Source organism: Mauremys reevesii, linkage group 3, assembly GCF_016161935.1.
Source record: "Mauremys reevesii isolate NIE-2019 linkage group 3, ASM1616193v1, whole genome shotgun sequence".
NCBI classification, from domain to species: domain Eukaryota; kingdom Metazoa; phylum Chordata; order Testudines; family Geoemydidae; genus Mauremys; species Mauremys reevesii.
Window position 1 is genome coordinate 103,690,664 of NC_052625.1, and position 23,564 is coordinate 103,714,227.

General features: G+C 42.3%; 1 protein-coding gene across 4 annotated transcripts in view; it reads right to left on the reverse strand.

Annotated features, from left to right (window-relative positions):
- The window catches only part of AIG1 (androgen induced 1), a 197,610-nt gene that overhangs the window by 63,630 nt on the left and 110,416 nt on the right, over positions 1 to 23,564 (reverse strand). The window contains exons 4-5 of one of the 4 annotated variants that reach the window (XM_039530651.1): positions 22,358 to 22,431; positions 19,952 to 20,854 (exon numbers count right to left, since the gene is read on the reverse strand). The exons of 1 other annotated variant lie outside the window; for it this stretch is intronic. In XM_039530651.1, the coding sequence (XP_039386585.1) occupies positions 22,399 to 22,431 (33 nt within the window). In that variant the 3' untranslated portion in view covers positions 19,952 to 20,854; positions 22,358 to 22,398. Of the gene's footprint in view, positions 1 to 19,947; positions 20,855 to 22,357; positions 22,432 to 23,564 lie in introns of those variants that run through there. 2 more of the 4 variants (XR_005596263.1, XM_039530652.1) reach the window with 2 other exon arrangements.

Here is a 23,564-nt window from a genome sequence, read left to right on the forward strand (position 1 = left end):
CGCATGTAAATTACTGATTTTTGATAAAGATATAGAAGACCAGACCCTGGCCTCCACTGCAGCTATTCTGCACTGGTCTGCCCATGTAAAACGGCTGCAAAACTGGCTTAGCTGGTACCGGGGAATCCTTCAGTGGCATATGGGAGGTTTAGCTGGTTTTACACCATGCCTTCCTGCCTCCTACCCAAAGTACTGCGTGTGCAGTAGCCAAGTGAGGCATGAGACATGGCTGGGGAGCTGAGGTGACCCCCAGCTGCCGTACAGCTCTGCTCCACTTGTCCAGGAGATAGTTTAAAGACCGTAACTATATTACAGTATATTGTAACGTTGAGTTATTGGAAAACAATGCCAGACATGTAAAATTCATGTTTTGGACCTGAAGATATGGAATTAGAATATTTTGACCGATAACTTTTCAATATTATATACTGAATGTATTCATCTTCTCCAAATTTTAAAATAATTTTACTATCTTGTTAAAGAATGAGCCACCTATGGCCATGTGTAACTCTATTTTAAGCAGACCTTCAATTGACCTTTTTGACCACTACTGATAGAGAAAGAAAGAAAGTTTTGCAATTTAAAAAAAATATATAAGGGAGAGGAAATCATATATGTCTGTACCTGGCCAGGGCTGCTCAATCACATGAGAAAAGTTTTTTTAAAAATCTCTGGTTAATCTCTTTCAATCAAAGCTTTAGTACTTTTTCTGGCAAAATTCCAAAGTGGTGTTGGAGATATATCTATTTATTGAGCTTTTTAAAGTAGTGTAGGAGATCTAGTCCCAAGTCTTCCATTATATTAGGATAATGTGTGGCTAAATCCTCCTGTGCTGGTCTGAACATTTTTTAAGCATGAAGATACTGTGACCTTTTTAAGGAAACAAAACAAAAGTAATAATGATGTGGCTGATGTTAATTTGAATGGCTGATGATGATGATGCTTTATCTGATTCCACATTTCCTCGATATGAAAAGTTTGGTTTCTGGAAGAACAGTAGGTTAGATATTTACTTCATTATTTCACCCTGGATCATGGGTTTTAAGAGAAGATATATACACTGGCAATGTATACATTTCAAAAGGAAATGTTCATTGATTTGTGGCAATGTTGCTCTTATTTACTGTACCAATGAAACATCAGCTACAAACACAGTATAGACTTTTTTCCTATTTGTCATTTATATATAAAATCAGCAATCTTCACACAAAATATTTAGAGGGTTTCCATTTGATAAAATTACATTAAGTGAATTGTGATCTTATTTTTATTTTGTACATGCTTCCAATTTGTCAATGATTTAATAAATAATTAACCACTGATGTCTAAAATATAAATTAAGCGCTTCAAATACTAAGTTATACCACTGAAAGCTGCCTCCTCCTCCTGAGGTTACATAAATACCTCAAGAATATAGCAGTGAAAACATCGCCTGAAAAAAGATGGCCAATTGATTTTCATGTTTATAAAATAGAAACAGGTTCAAGGGAACAGCATTCACAGGACTTTCATGTCACTTCTTCAGAGGCTATGTGGGGGAGTGAGATGACCAATCTTTATATGTTTCCTAAACAAATTCAAACAGGTGCTCTTTGCTTCTCCACTTGGAGTGTGTGATTTTTTGTGCCTGCCCTTATGAACACTTTGATCTGGATCAGTTAGGAAGAATCAAAGAATTTGCTTCCTTTGGGGCTCTGGACAGATGACAGCAGCACAATCTGCCCTGCTTTGTAGGGCGCACTCATTCACAACTCATATTCACATCACTGTGATTCAGAAAGACATTTCAATCTGTTAGTATTTAAAAAAAAAAAAAACCCTCAACCTCTCGCCCCCAAATCTCTGCAGTCACCTCAGCTGTGTCATTCTGCTTGTTAGAGAAATGGAAAATGATATTGCTTATTATTTTAACTAGCAAGGGAAAACAGTGACATGACAGCAATGGATATAAACGCAGTGGTAACTGTGACAAAATTTTGTCACAAAACAGTTACCTTAAAAATAATTTGGCTCTGAAACACAAGCGCTGAATAACTGCTTGTTATTTCTGGAATTTTATAGCGAGGAAAAAATACTGAAATCTATATGTAGCAAACAAAGAACAAAGAATCTATGTGCCAGAAATACTGATGGCAGTACACTGCATTTCTTAAGTATGTAATGAGGTGTGATCTTATTTCTGGAGATATGTTATGCTATTTGATCTAACAATGACAATATACTATTGTTTAAAAGACAATGGAAGATAATTACTTAGGAGTCACTTGTGCAAAGAATCACATTGAGACAGCATATATACAGAAGAAAACCTATTATTTGGTATACTTTTTGTCCGCACAAGATTTTCTTTTTTATTGTTTGGGGACAATTTAGTAGGGTCAGAATTATTTCCTACCCATATATTTTTCAAAATAAGCAAGAAATAATATTAAAAATAGCTGTTACTGATTGATACAATAATAGTACTCTGGGATGTTCCACTTTAAGGTCTACACAGTGGTTTTAATGGATTAAGAACTGTTTCTCCACTCAAAAACTGACCCAAAGACAACAATGCCAGAAGCAACATTCTATCCATCTGAGATTAGACACTCAGGCATTTACTTTGAAAATATGAGATCAGCTTAATGAAAACAAATGTTTTGTTCTGCAGTGCAGGTTTTATTCAAACAGCAATGAACTCCCCCCAAGTTAAATGCATCTACAAATACATGCACAGTTGACATTAGTCAGACCTAGATACCTCCTGTTTACATTATTCAGGACCCGGCTACCTACCCATCTCTCCTATATTTCAAGAAATGCAGCACAAGGAGTTGATGAAGCTCAGTTCTCATGGCACTCTGGAAAATTATTCAACTAAATGGTTTGGTGGATAGATCCAATTTTTTGCCTCATTGTCTGTGTTCAGACTCCAACCTTGTATAATATTTTGGAAAAAATTATCCTTTTCTGTACTGAGCAGAGTAAATATTTTGTCAGTTGTTAAGGATGAGCTAGAGAGTAAGACCCAACGATGTATCCAAATCCAGCAACAAGACTTGGAACTGCTTAAGAACTTTTTCCAGATTGTGACTTGTAATATATTTCAGAAGCCAGCAGAAATACCAACCACTTGAACTATTAAAGAAAGGCTGAATGAACCCTTTTAAGAGCAGTGAAAATATATTTTCCACCCAGCTTTTAAAAAATTAATTAAATTAGCAAAGAAAGGGTGGGTGACAAATAGAAAATGTTTCCTTCCTTAAAGTGCTGTTTTTATGGTATCTTCTCAAGTGAAGAACAATTTCACCACACTTAAATCTCATCAGAGAGAAGAACCTTACTGAATTAAGCAAAAATTAAAAGGTTACTACTTATGTAAGGTTCAAAACCCAAACTACATACATAACAGACACAGGCATACATGTAAAATCTCCATCTCATAAGGAAAGAGCGAGTTTTGTTAGGTATTTGAGTATCACAGCTGGTCAGTCAGGTTGTAATTGGCTGTAACTGGCAGCCCTACACTACAGAATATGCTTGTCCTCCAGCGAAGGGGCACTTAAACATTTTTTTCCTACCTTTGAAAATATCAAAGAAAATCAAAGAAATTCCTTCCTATCAGATCCTTGGTGCCAAAAGCCCCACTAATAATTATAAGCTAGGGCCAAAGACATTACTGGAAGCTATATTGTGCCTTGCTATTCTACTGGAGTGCAGAGAAGTGAGGGAGAGGGGGGTAAGAATCACACTCCTACACAGTAGAGCTAGTCATGAATTTTCAGATGAAACTTCTTTTTTTGAAGGAAAATATCAGTTAGTTGAGACCAAAATTGTTCACAGGAATGCACCAGTTTCAACAAAATTTGCACTGGGAAAGGTTTCTTGAGTCAAGGATGGAATTTCTGTTCAATACTAAAGAAAGAGAGACACTCTCTGAGAATAGCTAATAGCTCCAGTTTAGAGCAGGGACTTGAACCTCAGTCTCCCATGTAAGTGCCCTAGCCCCAAGACTACAGCCTATTCTAGGATGGGTTTTTCGCAGTCTCTCCTGCTGAAGCTGTTCTACAACTAAATACTCATTAGGCCAGAGAGAGTAAGAGAGACTGACTCTATAGCCCAGTATTTAGGGCACCCCCCAGTCTGTAGAAGGGACTTGAGGCTCAGTCTCCCACATCCAAAGAGAGTACCTTAGCCACTGGTTTATTGGGTATTCTATGTGTGGGGAGGTCGTCCTCCCTCCTGTGAAAACTTAAGTCTCAGGTTCATCCCAATGCAGAACAGGAACATTTTTTTAGATGTTCAAGAGTTTCATGTGACAGGAAAACCATTTCCTACCCAGCACTACTACCGGGTCCGGATTAACCTTTTGTGGGTCCAGCGCCAAACATATTTGTTGTCCCCATGGAGGCAATGGCCCATTGCACGGGGAGGTCAGTCCCCAGAGCGAGAGGCCAGCCAAGTGTAATGGGGCATGGCATGGCACGGGCGGCCCCGCTCCACCAAGCCCAGTGAGAGGGCACTATTTACAGTCAGTTGCCAGATGCACAGCAGCCTGCCCAGCCCTTTGCTGCCAGCATGCCCCTTCCCCTCGGGGGTGGGCCGATGCCATGCCACACAGCCCCTCCACCCAACACTCCCCTGACTCCATATGGCCTGAGCCCCCCACAGACCCACTAAGCCCATCACCCCCTTCAAACCCTCCCCACAAATGCACAGCACCCTGCACACCACCACCCATGCCCAATGCCCCCCTGCCCACAGCCCCACTACAACTGCCCAGCACCCCACACAGAACCCCCACTCCCTAGTAGGGTGATCTGGGGTCCAGTTTTCAAACGGAACACCCAGTAAAAAAGGGATCCTGGTGGCTCTGGTCAGCATTGCTGACCAGGCCGTTGACTGTCCAGTTGGTGGTGCCGCACAGCGGGGCTGGCAGGCTCCCTGCCAGCCTCTGCACTGCATGGCTCCCAGGAAGCAGCAGCATGTCCCCCCTCTGGTTCCTACACATAGGGGCAGCCGGGGGCTCCGCATGCTGCCGCCACCCCAAGCTCCACCCCCGCAGCTCCCATTGGCCAGGAATCATGGCCAATTGGAGCTGTGGGGGTGGTGCCTGCTGATGGGGAGCTGCGCAGAGCCACCTGGCTGCACCATGGTGTAGAAACTAGAGGAGGGACATGCTGCTGCTTCTGGGAGCTGCTTGAGGTAAGTGCGACAGGAGCCTGCACCCCTGAGCCACTCAACCCCCTGCCCCAGCCCAGAACCTCCTACCACTCTCCAAACCCCTCAATCCCAGCCTGGAGCATCCTCCTACACCCCAAACTCCTCATTCCCAGCTCCATCCCAGAGCCCTTACACTCTCCCAGGCCTCAATCCCCTGTCCCAGGCCTGATCTCCCTCATTCCCAGCCCCACTCCAGAGCCTGCACCCCCAGTCAGAGCCCTCACATACACCCTGAACCCCAACCCCCTGCCCTAGCCCAGAGTCCCCTCCCGCACCCTGAATCCCTCATTTCTGGCCCCACCCCAGAGCCCGCACCCCCAGCAGGAGCTCACACCCTACCACACCCCGACCCCCTGAGCCAGCCTGGTGAAAATGAGTGAGTGAGTGAGGGTGGGGAGAGCAAGTAATAGAGGGAGGGGGGATGGAGTGAGCAGGGGGTGGGGGGCCTCGGAGAAGGGATGGGACATGGGCGGGGCTTATGAGGAGGGGCAGGGGGGACAAGGGTGTTCAGTTTTGTGTGAGTAGAAAGTTGGCAAGCCTACTCCCTAGTGCTCTGACACACACAGATCTTCCGCGCCTCCTCACAACCCAGCTCTCCCCCAGAGACCCACTCCCCCATTCCCTGCCTCCTGACCGCACTCACCGGCCCTGCTGGGAGGCGATTGTGTTGTCCGGGCTGAGCCGGCAGTGCAGCCAGGGCTGGTCCCTTGGGAGGGGCGCAATCCACCAGGCCAGGGCCTGTCCTGGGCAGGCCTCCTCAGGACCCACTTGCCTGGAGGGGTCCATCCAAGCCCTCCCAGACTGCCATCCCTCCCCCCCGGCTGAGACTGGCCTGGCTTCTGCACCAGTCCCAAGTCGCTCAGCTCTGGGGAGACAGGTGTGGCCCCACAGGTGGTGGAAAGCAGAGACTGCCTGGAGCCTGAAGTGCACTGGGGTCCGGCCGGGGGACAGAGAGGAGCTGGCAGGTGGGACCAGGGGCAGAGAGGAGCCCTTGGCCAGTCTGTGGGCAGGCTGAGAGGAGCAAGTGGTGGTGGTGGGGAGCCAGTGGGGTCTCAGTGCACAGTGCTAGTGGATCAGGCCGGGGCCCCTTCTGGGCACGGACCCAGCTCCATGGAGCCACTGGCACTATTGTAAACCCAGCACTGACTACTACACACAAACAGGGCACAAGCACAGTCCTCGTGCTCTGGGAAGCTCATGGATTTCTCCCTCTGTGGTGCAAGTCATTCTTTGCCGTGCTCCCTTGCCCATGCAGCTAGCCAGGTGCACAGTGGGGAGTTTACTGCAGTCCCTAAGAACAATGTAGCAGCAAGTACATGCCTTCTGTGCACTGGCAAGCTGTGAGAGGTATTCTACCTTGCTGAGTCATAGCTCCCATGAGATAAAATAAGACTTGACACCCTCAAGGTGGGGCTGTGCCATAAAAGGCCACCAGGAAGGAAAGTGGCTTCAGGAATATAAGATCTTAGTTGTGTTGCAGCCAATCATTACAAGTGGTGATCAGTACAACTCAATTCCACTTAAGACATGGCTGATCTGTAACTACCTAGGCAGAGAAGGAAATGAAAACTGAGTATCTAAATATAAGGAGATAATTGTGGAGCTCACCACATAATTATAGAAGTATCTTTGTGTTCATTTAAAAGGTATCTGTATTATGAGGGTTGTCCCAGTGGGGCTGGTCCTTTAAGGGAGGTTGGACCCAACCTCATCTGTGACAGGTCAGCAACTTCTCAGCTGCGACTGATCAGTGAGGGATCAGGTGATTACACAAGCTCAGCTGGGAATAAAGCTGCAGGGAGCAGGAAGGTTCCTGTAGGTGATCCAGGGGGTGGGAGGGAAAAAGCACTCCAGGAAAGTGTTGGTTCGTGTACCTATTGTGTAAGTAGCTGCTGAGGATGTGAAAGATGGAAAGGGTGAGGAAAATGACAGGGAGAGAATGATGCCTCAATGGTAGCCACGTCAGAGGAAATTCCCCCCTCCATGCCTTCTGTCGGCAGCTGCACAAGAAGTCTGAGAAGTGAATACTTGATAGGTACCGTTCTACCTCGATATAACGCTGTCCTTGGGAGCCAAAAAATCTTACCACGTCATAGATGAAACCGTGTTATATTGAACTTGCTTTGATCCACCGGAGTGTGCAGCCCTGCCCCCCCGGAGCACTGCTTTACCACGTTATATCTGAATTCGTGTTATATTGGGTGGCATTATATTGAGGTAGCAGTGTAGTTACATTTAACAATTGATTCTGAAGCCTGAATTTTGAAGTGCAGCCTCAAAATGGCAGACATTGGTGAGCCCTCCATTCCCCTTTGCCAGGGACCCTGTTTGCCGGGGAGCAGACACATAGAGATCAGAACCTCTTTAAGGCAGGGACTATGTTTTTGTTCTGTTTGTTGAACGCCTAGCACAATAGGATCCTGGTCCGTGACTGGGGCTCCTATGCACTACTGTAATGCAAATAACAAAGGATTTTAGAACCCTGTTATAGTCTTGCTGTCACTGTTAAGTGTTGCACATATAGTAATAGAATTTTGTTTGTATTTTATGTAATTGAAAATAAAAAATAAAGACTAATAATGTAGCATGTATTAAATATATTGGTGTCTGATTTGATCATATCCTGCCAGCCACCCTTTTTGAATAGCAGAAAGGAATGGCCTAATGGGCCATTGGTAGAGATACATCAGCCAGAATCTGTGTCTGGACTGATTTCAAGGCAGTAACACATCCTCTGATGGTCACCAATTTGTTGTAAGTTTAGCAGTTTAAAATAAGTAAAAGAATGCCATGATTGTTTTCTTTTGCATTGCAATTTGATGTTCCTGTTCAAAATGTTCTGTGTAAATTAATTCTGTTTTGTGTGTGAATGAGGAATGTGTGGGTTAAAAAATGGGAAGGCCATTGCTGAACCAGATGGTCTAGGGAGGAATGGGAGACAGACGCAAGGGCGCCAGGAGGCTGCAACATGCCCCTATTGAAATGTCAGAGGAGGGCAGATTGACGACTCTAAAAATGAGACAGGCACCTATAAATGGGGACAAAATAGCAGTACTCAAAACCAGCATGGAATAACTCCCTAAAAAATTAATAAAAAAAACAAAATAAAAAATAAGAAGAACAATTTTAAAAAACAAGCACTTGTCAAACAACAATTGATTACAGCATGACGGTGCAAAACTCATTGGTCCCAATGAAGAAAAATCACTATAAAAATAAGGTGCCTTTCCATGAAACTTTGGGTTCGTCCTGCCAAGACTTCCCTGGAGCATCATGTCGCGACAGAAGGAACCCGGCTCCTCCCTACTTGTGATCAACCTAGCTGGCCACTAGATGGATCCGGACTGGTAACTATAACATCAACTGGCGGGACTGTGTGTGTGTGTGTGTGTGTGTGTGTGTGTGTTGTGACTGAATGCATATGCTAATTGTTGTATCTTCAATAAACGTGGTGTATTGCCTTTTCCCCTGCAAAAAGATCCTGTGTGCTTCTTATAAGCATAACACATCTACCTCAGAAGTTGTCACTATACAAATAATAAAAGGTAGGATATTTTTTCCAACTACATTTTAATTTTTCCTTCTTCCTGTAAAACAGAAACATTGTGAGCTAATGCATCAGCACAAAGGAATTTGAATTACCATGGTCAGGAGGCATGCAGTATGTTCAATTTCTCTTTTAATTTTGTCAAAAATGTGAAGGAATTTCTCTTGCCCCTTCCCTGCCCACCACAAGCACTTACAACATGATCACAGGTGTAAACCTTAACATCTTCAACAGGCCCAAATCCTCTTTTTGTGTGGAATTTGTCTTGTCAAACAAAAATATCATTGAGCTCATGTGCCAATTTAGGCATGTGCTTCCAATTATTTTCTTCCAGTTCCTTATCTAAAATTGGAAGTTGTATTAGTGTATGAACAAAAATGTTCTCTCTCGTGGTTTATCCTCTCTTCTTGCTGGATCAAACAATAAAGTCATAAGGATATATTTATATATTTAAAAATTAGCCTCCAATTATATTTATTTTCTGATATAGCTGATTAAGGGCCAATCTTTAAAAAATGAGCAAAGCCCAAGTAAAATGCCTTGTTTAGAACCAAGATATGCTAAAAGCCAGTGGATCTGGAGGAAAATTTCTGTGCCAAAATGAGCTCCTTGGGTGTCAGCTGCATAACTGGGCTGTGGGCATGGGGTGAAGGGAGATTTATTTCCACTGGGTAAAGGGATAGCAGATGCGACCTTGTGACCCCTTCTTACCCAGGGTCTGGCCCAAACTAATCTGAAGTGTGCACAAACCCATTAACCATATCTCCATTGGTAGGCAACATGCACACTCTTTGCTCCCAACATTTTCCTGAAGACCTGCCTTGGACATCACTTCCACAGCGTGCACACGTTCTCATAATTTCTCAGCAGAAATGCATCATTTCTGGGCATTTGACAATTAAGGATTTGGTCAAATATGTTTAAAGTGCACAAACAAATGTCTACATGCTAGCAATTTCTGGGATTATTTTGCTATGGACACAGATCCACAGATAAAGTCTACATTGTGCCTTAGGTAGCATGAAAGCTAACAAAGGGAGTGGCAAGTAAGATGGAAAAGTAATAGCCTGCCTTATAGACTCACACAAATGTAGGGCTGGAAAGGACCTTGAGAGGTCATCAAGTCCAGTCCCCTATGCTCAGACAGGACCCAATAAACCTAAACCATTCGTGACAGGTGTTTGTCCAACCTGTTCTTAAAAACCTCCAATGATGGGGATCCCACAACCTCCCTTGGAAGCCTATTCCAGTGTTTTGCTACACTTATAGTTAGAAAGTTTTTCCTAATATCTAACCTAAATCTCTCTTGCTGCAGATTAAGCCCATTGCTTCTTGTCCTACCTTCAGTGCACATGGAGAACAATTGATCACAGTCCTCTTTATAATAGGCCTTAACATATTTGAAGAGTATTATTAGGTCCCTACTCAGTTTTATTTTCTCAAAACTAAACATGCCCAGTTTTTTTGAACCATTCCTCAGAAGTCAGGTTTTCTAAACCTTTTATCATTTTTATTGTTCTCCTCTGGACTCTCTCCAATCCATCCACATCTTTCCTAAAGCACGATGCCCAGCACTGGATACAGTACACCCAGCTGAAGACTCACCAGTGCCAATTAGAGTAGGACAATTACTTCCCATGTCTTACATAAAATACCCCTATTAATACACCCTAGAATGGCAGCAACTTTGTTTACGACGTCATCACATTGTTGGCTCATATTTAATTTATGATCCTCTGTAAAGCCCAGATTCTTTTTAGCAGTACTACCACCTAGCCAGTTATTCCTCATTTTGTAGTACATTTGATTTTTCCTTCTTAACTGCAAAGAAGTTCGCTTAACTTTATTGAATTTCATCTTGTTGAATTCATACCTATTCTCCAATTTGTCAAGGTCATTTGGAATTCTAATTCTGTCCTCCAAAGTGCTTGCAACCCTCCCACATTGGTTTTATCTTTATAGGTACTGAAGTTAAGCTGACTGATCTATAGTACCGAGGGTCCTCTTTGTTCCCCCTTTTAAAGATAGGTACTATGTTTGTCCGTCTCCACTCCTGTAGGACCTCACCCATCCTCCATGAGTTCTCAAAGATTGCTTCAGCTAGTTCTTTAAGTACCCTAGGATGAATTTCATCAGGCTCTGCTAACTTGAATATATGTAACTTCTCTAAATGTTCTTTAACCTATTCTTTCTCTATTTTGGCTTGCATTTCCTTCCTCTTGTCAATATTAATGTGTTGAGTATCTGGTCACATTTTAGTGAAGACTGATGTGAACTATGCATTAAACAACTCAGCCTTCTTGATGTCATCAGTTATTAGCTCTTCTTCCCCACTAAATAGAGAACCTACACTTTCCTTCATCTTTCTCTTGCTTCTAATGTATTTAAAGAACTTCTTCTTATTGCTTTTCATGTCCCTTGCTAGCTGTATCTCATTTTGTGCCTTAGCCTTTCTTATTTGGTCCCTAAATGGTTGTGCTATTCTTTTGTACTCCTCCTTAGCAATTCGTCTATGTTTCCACTTTTTGTAAGAGTCCTTTTTTATTTTCAAGTCATTAAAAAGTATTTTTTTTCAAGTCATGTTGGTGCCATATTGTCATTGTATTATTCTTCCTAGCTCTCCCTCACATTGGGATAGTTTGCAATTGTGCCTTTAATATTGTCTCCTTCAGGAACTGCCAGCTCTCCCAAACTCCTTTTTCCTGTAGATTTTCTTCCCATGGTACCTTACTTACCAGTTCTCTGAGTTTGTTAAAGTCTACTTTTTTGAAGTCCATTGTCCTTATTCTGATGCTCTCGCTCCTTTCTTTTCTTAGAATCACGAAATCTATAATTTCATGATCAGTTACTCACAAATTGCCTTCTAGCTTCAGATTCACTACCAATTCCTCCTTGCTGGTCAGAATCAAGCCTAAAACAGGTGTCCCCAATGCATGCCAAGAACTTACTGGAAATTTTGTTCTGCCATATCACCTTTTCCACAGATCTCAGCGTAATTCAAGTCCCCCATTACTACCAGGTCTTTTGTTGCCTATGTGCTAATATTTCCAGTCCTTCCTGTTTATTTCCCATATTCCTTAACTTATTAAACTATCACTAATTCAAAACAACCTTAGAAGATACTTTAAAACTCTGGTCATTTTTAATGGTATTTTTAAATTATTTTTTTCAATAAATAGATGAACATGCTGCTCAAAATAAGTAAGCCACCAGTGAAATCCTGGCTTCATTGAAGTCCATGGCTAAACTCCCATTGTCTTCAATGGGGGCAGGATTTCACCATAGATATCAAATGAGAAACTATATCAATAGAAAACTAAATCGTAATAATGTTCCTTGTTTGAGAAGATATGCTCTCAGCATGAAAGGGATAAAGGAATAAACATAGTCACTACATATTTTTCTGAGGCAGGAATCCATATTCATATATGTTTTATAAGTTTCACCTAGTACTCCATACCATCCAGTGTAAACTATCACAATCCAGACAGACACACATTTATCCTGAGAAAAATATTTTTAAAATTAGACCTATTTCACCAAGAGCCATCTAAAAGTAAGCTCTGAAAGGGAAGATCTTGCTTAACTTCATCACAATGAATCGGAAGAAAATAGAGAGTGGGATCTTCACCTGCACTCCAGCCTTTTCACGCTGACTAAAAAAGGCAGAGTGGCCCTACAAGCTCTGTAAACTGCCAGAGAAGGATTCCCCCAGCACAGACACCAGGGGAACAGCTTTCAAGCTACTCTTCCATAGACCTCCTCACAAGTCCCAACGTAGGGGGCATTCTAGGGCTGGAATGGCATCATGTAACACTGCTGGGATTTCAGACAGAGTTGCAACCCATACGGCAGCCTGGAGAGGCTGCCATAAACTTATGCGGGGCCCTGGCCCTGTTCACCCTGGGGATCTCTTGGGTCTCTGGAGCAGCCCAGGATTGAGGGTATAAAGGTGGCTTAGAGACACCTTTGTCTCTCTCCCTGGGCTGCAAGTTGTGTGCTGTCTCTCTCAGGCTCTGTCTATGCAGCAGCTGGGAGGGTGTTTCCCAGCGTGGGTAGACAGATGTGTGCTTGAGCTTGCATGCTAAAAATAGCAGTGAGGTCAATGTAGCATTGAGGGTGGCATCAGCTAACTACCTGGGCACTGTCCTACCTGAACCTCATGCTATGTACTCAGGCAGCTAGCCCAAGACAATGCCTGTGTCACTGCAGCTGCACTGCTATTTTTAACATGCTGGCTGCGGCAGAGCTAGCTGTGTAGACATAGCCTTAGAGGCGTAGTTCCTACAATTCATGGTTTAAATCAGTGGTTCTCAACCTTTTTCACCCCAGGACCCACTTTCAGATCTAGTGAACAATCCCCTCCACCCCTCTTAACAATATGGGAAGGCAGGGTGGTTGTGACCCCCTGATACCTGTGCATGACCCTCAGGTTGAGAATTCACATCGTTTTTATCTATACGGTTACATGAAACTTGATATAAGCTATTTCATTGGCGAAGGGATAAAACTAAACAATAAGATAGTGATTTTTGTTTGTTTTTTTTTTTTTACTTTGCATCTGTGGCTTTTCTTTACCCTGATCTTCAGAACTCCCGACTTGAACAAAAACTCCATGGAGACAAACATTACAAACTCAATTAATTAAATCTCCCCTTTCAGAAGGATAATTTAGGGTTGTTTCCAAAGTTATCTTGCACAGACTACTACAGCAACAAACATAAGACCCTGCTGATCACAAGATCCTCCCATTGGCTTGTCTAATCTCATCTAGAGTATGGAAGGTTAATTAAAAAAGTCTAAAGACTAAACACTAAAACTAGTGCCAAAATTAGTTTGACTCAGTCATTCTTTCTAGAAGCTGATGCCTAGATTGCCAGTGGTCCTCTGAGATTCTTGCTCCTGACTTCAAACAGATTTTATATTTGCCACTCATAATTCCAGTGGTCACTAAATTCCAGTAAAGATTTAAAACTCCTTAAGATACAATATATTACACTTCATTTCTTCTTCAAAATATGTAAGAAGTGCCATTTTAATATAAAAACTTTATTAACAGAACATAAATCAGCAGAGTGAAATGTGCATGTGACTGAATGAAAGACAGACAGACAGACACTCTACTTCCGATTCAGCTCGTACTGAAAGTTTCTGGGTACGTAAGAACTTACAAACCCAAACCAGGGCCTTTTTAAAAAACAAAACAAAACACAAATGTCCAAAAGTAACCAGAAGAAAAACTTCTATTTAGCTGGAGTTAAGATTGTAATTCCATATCAGTAACTTAAGGGAAACACATAAAAGAACATTGAAATTGGGAGGCATTTAGAAAGCCATACCATTTTTGCTTAAGGTCAAACTAAAAAAGTTGGAACGTATGAAAATGCAGAGTTCTGTATTCCCTGCCTGTATTCATTCAAAACAGACTAGTAAGGAGTGGTCTGTTGGCTGGCCACAAGATCTCTGCCTGCTCTGATCCAGTGATCCAAACCTTTTCTTAGCGGAGGTAGAGAGGCAATTGTCTTTATTCCTGTCAGTAGGTTGTGTAATGGGGTATACTGGCCCTTTAAAACTGAGCTGGGACGTCTCTGGGGCAATATTACTCCTTTCTAGGTGGAGTGTCTTAAAAAAAGACAGAACTGTGGGACAAAGGAACTGATTACCCTGAAAGAGGAAGTGGTCTCAGAGTGGCAGTTTGGGGTTTGGGAAGGTATCCAGGCCGCTGACTCTGTGTAAGGCTTGGGACCAGGGATTTGAGCGTGGGCAGGGCAAGACTCCCCTACAACTTAACCAGAACAAATCCTGGAAAATGAAATCCCAGGGTCTGCCGTAGACCTCTACAGAAAGCCATACTTGGAGAGGCTGCAAGAAAGCAGCCTCTCCTTCCTAGTAACTTAGGAGAGTGTGGAGGGAACTGGAACTGCTGCTAGATCCTGAAGCAGGAAGAACTCTGCTTAAATTGACTTTAGCTGCCAAACCTCTGGGGAGAGTCTCATAACCCACCAGGAACACTTGGCAGGAAGAAGCCCTGTGGGCAGGCCATTCTCTAACAATATTACAAAAATTTTCAGTTTGTTTGTTTAGATTTTACCGCAAGAGCTCTGGGGAGAGAAATCCCTCCAGTTAGAGGCAGTACTGCTTGTTTTTAAAATAGCTTAATAAGCAAGACCTCCAGGGAACACTGGTCTGTTACAGGTTGGAATAGCACACCCAGCGGGAATGGATTCCAAGGTTAATACAGAATCAATGCCCCCAAATATCCAACCCCTCATCTCAATATAATGAGAAATCTGTACTCCTGCACAGGGTACATCTTCAAACTGAGACAATGTGAATCATGTGCCCACATCACTGTACCATACCAGAAATAGAATCATAGGACTGGAAGGGACTTTGAGAGGTCATCTAGTCCAGTCCCCTGCACTCATGGCAGGACTAAGTATTATCTAGGCCAGGGGTCGGCAATCTTTCAGAAGTGCTGTGCCGAGTCTTCATTTATTCACTCTAATTTAAGGTTTTGTGTGCCAGTAATACATTTTAAGGTTTTTAGAAGGTCTCTTTCTCTAAGTCTATAATATATAACTAAACTATTGTTGTATGTAAAGTAAATAAGGTTTTAAAAATGTTTAAGAAGCTTAATTTAAAATTAGATTAAAATGCAGAGCCCCCTGGACCAGTGGCCAGGACCCGGGCAGTGTGAGTGCCACTGAAAATCAGCTCGTGTGCCGCCTTCGGCACCTGTGCCATAGGTTGCCTACCCCTGATCTAGGCCATCCCTGACAGGTGTTTTTCTAACCTGCTCTGAAAAATCTCCAATGATGGAAATTCCACAACCTCCTTGTGTAATTTATTCCAGTGTTTAACTACCCTCACAGGAAGTTTTTCCTAATGTCTAACCTACACCGCCCTTGGGGCAAATTAAGCCCATTGCTTCTTGTCCTATCTTCAGAGGTAAAAGAGAACAATTTTTCTCCCTCCTCTTTATAACAACCTTTTATGTATTTGGAAACTGCTATCATGTCCCCTCTCAGTCTTCTCTTCTCCAGACTAAACAAATTTCCCTTTCCAATATACCCTCATAGGTCATGTTTTCTAGACCTTTAACATTTTTGTTGCTGTCCTCTGGACTTTCTCTAATTTGTCCATGTTTCCTGAAAAGTGGCGCCCAGAACTGGACACAATACTCCAGTTGATCAGGGCGGAGTAGAGTGGAAGAATTACTTCTCGTGTCTTACAACACGCCTGCTAATACAGCCCAGAATGATGTTTGCTTTTTTTGAAACAGTGTTACACTGTTCACTCCTATTTAGCTTGTGATCCAGTATGACCCCAAGATCCCTTTCTGCAGTACTCCTTCCTAAGCAGTCATTTCCCATATGGAATACCCAACCGCTACTTATGTGCCACCTACACAATCAAACTATCCTCCAATGCATCCTCCACTGGAAGACTGCAATACCAACATCTCACAGATTTAAGGCCAGAGGGGACTTTTATGATCATCTAGTCTAACCTTCTACAAAACATAGGCCTTAGAATTTCACCCAGTGATTCCTGTAGTTTCTGGAATTATGCTTCCTTACTACATATGTGAACACTATGGAGCACCATGCCATGTGGTTTAAGCAAAGACTGCCCTCTACACTCCCATGTACACACGTTAGACTTACCCTTTCTCCTCCTCACCCTTCCAACAGAGTTCCCTCACACCAACCATTGGAAATTTTACCAAGGGCTATAAGAATTTGCCAATGTCTTACACCTATCCAAGTTTTCAAACTTCCTCCTCTCAGAAATGGTTATTTTCTGATGTGGGGCTTCAACTAACTTCCTCCAAAATTTAAATCCAAATCTGTTAACTTACTCTGACTGGCTTATTCAGCATCATCCCCTCCATTTTCCACCTTTCTTGCATAAGGAACTAACCGGAAGCTGCGGTGTGTATTAAAAAGTGTATGCGTTTATGTAAATGAAGATGGGGGTGACAAAGGCTCCCAGGAAACTCAGTAACATACCAGATGAACCCAGAAAGCATTAGGAAAACCAAACACAAAATATTCTGTTTTGAATCAGTTCAATGTTGCACTGCATTTCCCTATTATGGCACATTGCTTTGTGGGATTTGCAGTCTGAGATGGCTGATGCCCCTCATTCTCTCCTACAGGCTGAGCTCGCTGGATGCACTACAGTTTCTCCGATGCAGCGCAGTGTCCCCCCAAACTAAGTGATGCGATGCATAACAGGAACCAGTCCATGGCAGAGAACGGGAACATCAGATCAGAACTATAAATCCCATATGGCAAAAACAACGAGGATTACTTGTGGCACCTTAGAGACTAACAAGAAGGTGTGAGTAACAGTAGGGGGAAATTAGGTTTTAGTTTTTGTAGTGACCCATCCACTCCCAGTCTTTATTCAGGCCTAATTTGATGGTGTCCAGTTTGCAAATTAATTCCACTTCTGCAGTTTCTCATTGGAGTCTGTTTTTGACATTTTTTTGTTGAAGAATTGCCACTTTTAAGTCTGTTATTGGCATCTGATTTGTGTCCATTTATTCTTTTGCATATAGCCTGTCTGGTTTGGCCAATGTACATAGCCGGGGGCATTGCTGGCTAATTTCCCCATACTAATTTCCCACTACTGCTACTCACACCTTCTTGTCAACTGTTTGAAATGAGCCACCCTGATTACCACTACAAAAGTGACTTTTTGTCCTGTTGATAATATCCCACTTTAATGGAATTGTCTCGTTAGAACTGACCCCTCACTTGGTAAGGCAACTCCCATCTTTTCATGTACTGTTATATATATATCTTCCTACTGTATTTTCCACTCCATGCATCAGATGAAGTGTGTTTTAGCCCACAAAAGCTATGCCCAAATAAATCTGTTAGTCTCTAAGGTGCCACAAGTACTCCTCGTTTTTGCTGATACAGATTAACATGGCTACCACTCTGAAACCTGTTCCCATAAGGCAAACAATCACAACAGGGAAATGCAGTTTATTGTTAAACTGACTCAAAACAAAGCATTTAGCTGTTTCCAAACTGAAATTTTTTAGATTTTTTTTTCTCAGAACAAAGTCAGTGACAATGCATCAGACATGGCAAGAAAGCGCAAGTGAGGGGTATTGGTGCTATTACTACTTTAACCTTCTAATCTGCCTTATCTAATATACAGACCTGAGTAAATTCATCTTAAAACAACTCGAAGTTGCTCAGCATGCCCAGAACAGAACAAGTAACTTGAGCAAAAAGGCAGCCCTCGCTCCCTAGGGAAGTATGCTTTCCAAGCACAACTCATGTCACAGGACTGAGTCCACAATGTGTGAAAGTACTTGAGCAAAACTACAAAAAGTATAACTCACATATTCACTTCACTTGGGACAATTAGTCCATAGAATCAGTGCACTGAAGAAATTAATCTAGGAGGAAGGACTAAAGAAACAAAATAGATACAGCTTGGCTAAGCAGTTTTAAAAAATCATTGGAAGGGTGTCAAAAGCAGGAACATAGAGAAATTTAGGACCAGAGATGAGAACAGATAAGGAAAACCAGCTGAAATTAGGAAATGATAAATTTAAGCTAAGTGTCAGGAAAAAAATTCCTGACAGCAAGGTCTCTTAGGGTATGTCTACACTTACCACGCGGGTCGACGCGGTGAGTTCGACTTCTTGGAGTTCGAACTATCGCGTCTAATCTAGATGCGATAGTTCGAACTCCCCGCGCGCTCCGGTCGACTCCGGAACTCCACCACTGCAAACTGCGGTGGCGGAGTCAACCTTGGAGCCGCGGACTTCGATCCTACGGCGTCTGGACAGGTAAGTAGTTCGAACTAGGGTACTTCGAGTTCACCTACGCTATTCACGTAGCTGAACTTGCGTACCCTAGTTCAACCCCCGCCCTTAGTGTAGACCAGGCCTTAGACTGTGGAACAGTCTGCAAGGAAAGTGGTAGACGTCTCATCACTTAGGACTAGACTACAAGGAACAATCCTATCCTTGGCAGGAAAGGGACTAAATAAGCAGTAAGTCTATTCCATCTCTAGTTCTACAGTAGCACATAGGGGCTGACAGCACAGTTTTATCTCCCACTTGCTGAATTTTCAAACACCTCTCTGCTTTTTCCCAGGCTGCAGCACATGCTTGGGGAGAGGGATAGCTCAGTGGTTTGAGCATTAGCCTGCTAAACCCAGGGTTCAACCCTTGAGGGGACCACTTAGGGATCTGGGGCAAAAATTAGTACTTGGTCCTGCTAGTGAAGGCAGGGGGTTGGACTTGATGACCTTTCAAGGTCCCTTCCAGTTCTAGGAGATAGGTATATCTCCTATTATTATTGGAGGAGCTCGCTGTAAACTCCACAAAACTCTTTCATTATTTACCTTCAAACTCCCCTTCTCCATGAGGCCTACAGAAAACTTGACAATGGCTAGGCTGCTTGTGGGCCGAGATCACTGTCTGTCATGCTGACCAAGGGTGTCTCATAGTTTCCATGTATTTCCCCATCTATCTGTATCCATCCGTTGTCTCTTGTCTTAGACTTACACTGTAAGCTCTTTGGAGCAGGGGCTGTTTTTCTGCTCTGTGTTTCTACTGTGCCTAGCACAACAGGGTTCTGGCTCCACAACTACAGTAGCACAAACAATAAATCATAGATAATAATGTACTGAATGCAAAAGACTGGAAAAAAAGTACTCTGTTCACTGGTACTTATTCCAGTATAGGACACTGACATTTACAGGTCTGGTTAAGTTCTCGGTATAATAACGAACAAAAAACACAATAAATTTCTAGCCCTCGTGGTTGTGGAGAATAGCTTGAAAAAAACAAACCCAATAGACTATGAAACCAACAGGCAAATAAAAAGAATCTCTACAAGTTGTTATTTTTAACTCTGTCATGATGTTTGGGACTGGTGATGCTCATAAAAGTAATGGAGAACAGGAGCAGGGTCTAAAAGAAAGATACCTAGCATGTACTAATACCTGCATTATATACTCTGGGTTTATCTAGGCTTTCCACCAGGTATGGGAGCCTAGGTACAGGAATACTCTACTAATACGTGTGGCAGATGAGATGAATGCTTATGGTCAATCTTATAACATACCTCACATGGCTTTTTACCTTACTATAGCAAAGTATGAACATTAAAACAGTCATAACATGTTGCCTTTTGTCTTTAAGTAGAAAATACATATGTGCCTATTTGCCTTGATCACACTGGCTTTTTTGTTTTAAAATGCTTCTGTTCAATGCATTGATCAAGTTCAGTCATTGGAAGATGGATGTGATGGAATGATGAATAAGCTGTACCCTGGTGCCCTTGGACATACAATAGAGAAATGATTCCTGGTGGCACTGTACTCAGTGTAACTGGCTTTGGGGAGGAAAATTCCTTGAAAGCAGCACAGCATTCAGCAAAAGTAACAGAAAGAGAATACACAGGAGGGGAACAAATCAGTTAACAAATCTTTATTTCAGATACTGTAGCTAAAGTACAGCTAGCTAACTATACTACTACTATTAAAACGGCACACTGATTGCCAAATTCAAATGTTCAGGTTGAAAATGTTCCTCTTAATTTTGAGCTTTACTGTCATCTTGAACCCTCTGGAGTTTAAAAAAGTCCCCTTGTGTTTTCAGCATGCATTGATGATACTCAGAAAAGCATGCTACTCTCATTGCTGTTTTAGGGGCAGTATCACATCTAAAGAAGCAGCATGGGCATTGCCCAATGGAAACTTTCCAATAATCTTTATTCACAGAGGTTTATCATGGGTTATGAAAAAGGTGGCAGGAATACAAGGATGCTTGAGGAGCACATTGGAACGTGTCAAGAATACCCCCTGCAAGCACTTCAATTAAAAATATCTTTCAAGTGTAATTTTCTGTGGGTTTGCTGTTTCTTAGGTTTCTTGCTGTTTGACTATGTCAGGTCCATATTCATTTGCTTTGAACTTGTAGCTGGACTGTTAACAGTACTCCAACATGACTTCTAAACCAGGAGGCTAAGTTTAGCTAGCCAGGCATCCAGACACGTAAATGGATTTAAGGAATATGAAGTGGATCCTGTATATTATCATCCAATTCAGCTTTCAACATGTCTGAAAAAGAAAAAAGTAGAAGGGATGTATATAAAAGTTACTCATTGAGTGCTTTGCTTGTAGCAAGATTCCAGCTGCAGCCCAAACAGCTAGTCTCTCTTACGGAGCCAGTAGGTTCCCAAAACTTAATAAAGAAGGAAGCAGCTGGATCAGCATTCAAAATGCCTTCCAAGACTTTATTGTGGACCAACACAAAAAGCTATACACAAAAAGCTCCTTTCAAGCCCAGCACAGACCCAGAGTAAATGAGGGTCCATCAATTGAGTCTGAAGGGTTAAGGTGGGCTTTCTCCATGTGCTAACAACAGTTAATACAGTCCCTGACTCAGATCTAACCAGGTTATCCCAGCTCTCCCTGGGTAGCCAGGAGATAAGCTCACCAATTCCCTCCCAGCACTTCTCGTCAGTGAGGTTCATACATTCATAAATAATGTCAGAAGGGACAACTGTGATCATCTAGTCTGACCTCCTCTGTAACACAGGCCATAGGACTTCCCTGATTTAATTCCTGTTTGAACTAGAACATAGCTTTTAGAAAAACCTCCCATCTTGATTTAAAATTTTCCAGAGATGGCAATTCTATCACAACCCTTGGTTAGTTGTTCCAAGCAGGTTCAGCAATTGCCCCTGCTATGATCATAGCAGGAAGGAGAGGGATTTTATTGCACACCCAGTGGCCTTCTCTTTGCACCTTTCTCTTATGTGACTCCCAGCAGGAATCTCTCTCTCCAGTCATCAAATCTGATAATTTATCTGAGTTGGTCCTTACCCTTTTCCCATCTGTCGGCTGCTAACCCTTTCCCACACACTCTGAGTGTGCAGTAGGTATGCCCTATCAGACTCATGTAAAATTAGAGTTACCAAAAGAAACTGGCCATTTGTTACTAAAAATGATAGTTTATCAGAGTCTTTATTCTTCCTCCCTCCTCATGTTGATATTTCACCTTGGACCTGTCCTATGAAATAAATAATAGTGCCACCTCATTATGTTTTAATGTGTTGTAGTTCATATCTGAAAAGGTCAAAAACTAAAAATAATCTAACTAGGCCATCTATTCTACAACAGTTCTATTTAAAAGTGGTTGAGTATGTGTACATGCACGTGAGCTGGTAACAGTCGGAGCCCAAACTCAAACTTGACTCTGTATGGCTGCAACTTCACTTGGATACTGACAGTTTACAACAATCTATGTTTTTGCAAAGTCATAATTTGCTGCCATGGAAAGAATTCCATAAGCAGAAAATAAATGTGTTGCCTCAAATCTTCAGGGAAAGAAATATTCCAGGAGGAGGAGAACTTTTTTTCCCCTTGCAACTACAAGAAAGAAGCAGCCAGAAAAACAGAGAGGGGGAGGAGGGAATGGAGGTTGGGTACATGGTTTTGAGATGCTGACGTGGAAGATAAATAACCAAGGCTTGGGTAATAAAACTAAAACACTAATATTGTTCCTTTCAGCGCAAGGCCCAAATCTAGGTTCATCTCAGGGCAAATCTGATACAAAACCTCTTCGTAGAACTATCTTTTGATGAATATTCAAGTTGTTCTTAGAAGAATACAGGAAGGGAAAGGTTTGTAATCTGAAAAAGGAAACAACAGGAAGAAAATGAAATGAAATAACCGAGACAGTTTTGAAATGGTAAATGTTTCCCTTTTGAAAGTCATATTAGGACTGGTGAAAAGTGCCCGATTACCAGCCCAGGGGAATGAAGTATCCACAGAATAATAACAACGTGAGCGGTGCTAGTATACAATCTGTCTCAACTATACACTGGAGGGATCACCTCTAGGCCTCAGGTGGTGTAAACTGTCATAGCTCCACTGCAGTTAATGGAACTCTGACAATTTACAGCAACTGAAGATCTACTCCTGTCAGTTTTTCCAACAATTTAATTCTTGGCCTCTCTGCTGAGACTGCCAACAGAGTTCCCAATTAGTTTCCTTATGTCCTGCCCTTCTCCTTTTTAAGCCCAATTCTGTGACGTGCTTCTCAACATGAATTGAGGACACTCAGAGTTGGGACCATAGTTTGATTCATTAGACTGAAATACTATAGCCAGCTCAAAGCCTGCCCAAACCAGGCCTGAGATTTGGGAAGCAGGATTCACTGCCAAGTGTCAACCGTCAGCTCAGTAGAAAGGGTCAACCAATAGGTTATGCTTTGTTTCTTAATATCGTCCATGCCAATGTAAGTTAAGAAGAGACACATTATAAGGAAAAATCCACTCCAGACATTTACCTGGTGTTCTCCCACTACTACTACTAAAATTGTCATCAGTAGTGTGAAAGTATGAAATAAAGGTTAGATAAAATGTTATTTATGCTAAGGAATCTGATCCCACATCTCAAAATTATTTTTCTTGATGTCCTCATATTTTGTCCTTGGCCCACTGTACATCATATCCTGTATTTAGGTCCAGGAAGGATGAAGGCAATTAAAAGAGAGACATTTTTATTGCTAGTATAAACCCACACATACATGTGCGTGCGTACACACACACACAGCCCCAATCAAAACTTTATTTTACAACCAGAGGGAAAGCTTCTTTTATTCCTTTGAAAATAAGTTTAATTTTTTATTGAGACAAGCTGAAGTACTGATTTCGAGAGAATGCAAATGGAAAATTATTACACAGTTTTGCACATCAGTTTTTTTTTTTAAAGCATAATTCAGAAGATGCCGGGGGAGTTCTGAGGTGTAGGGAACCATCTT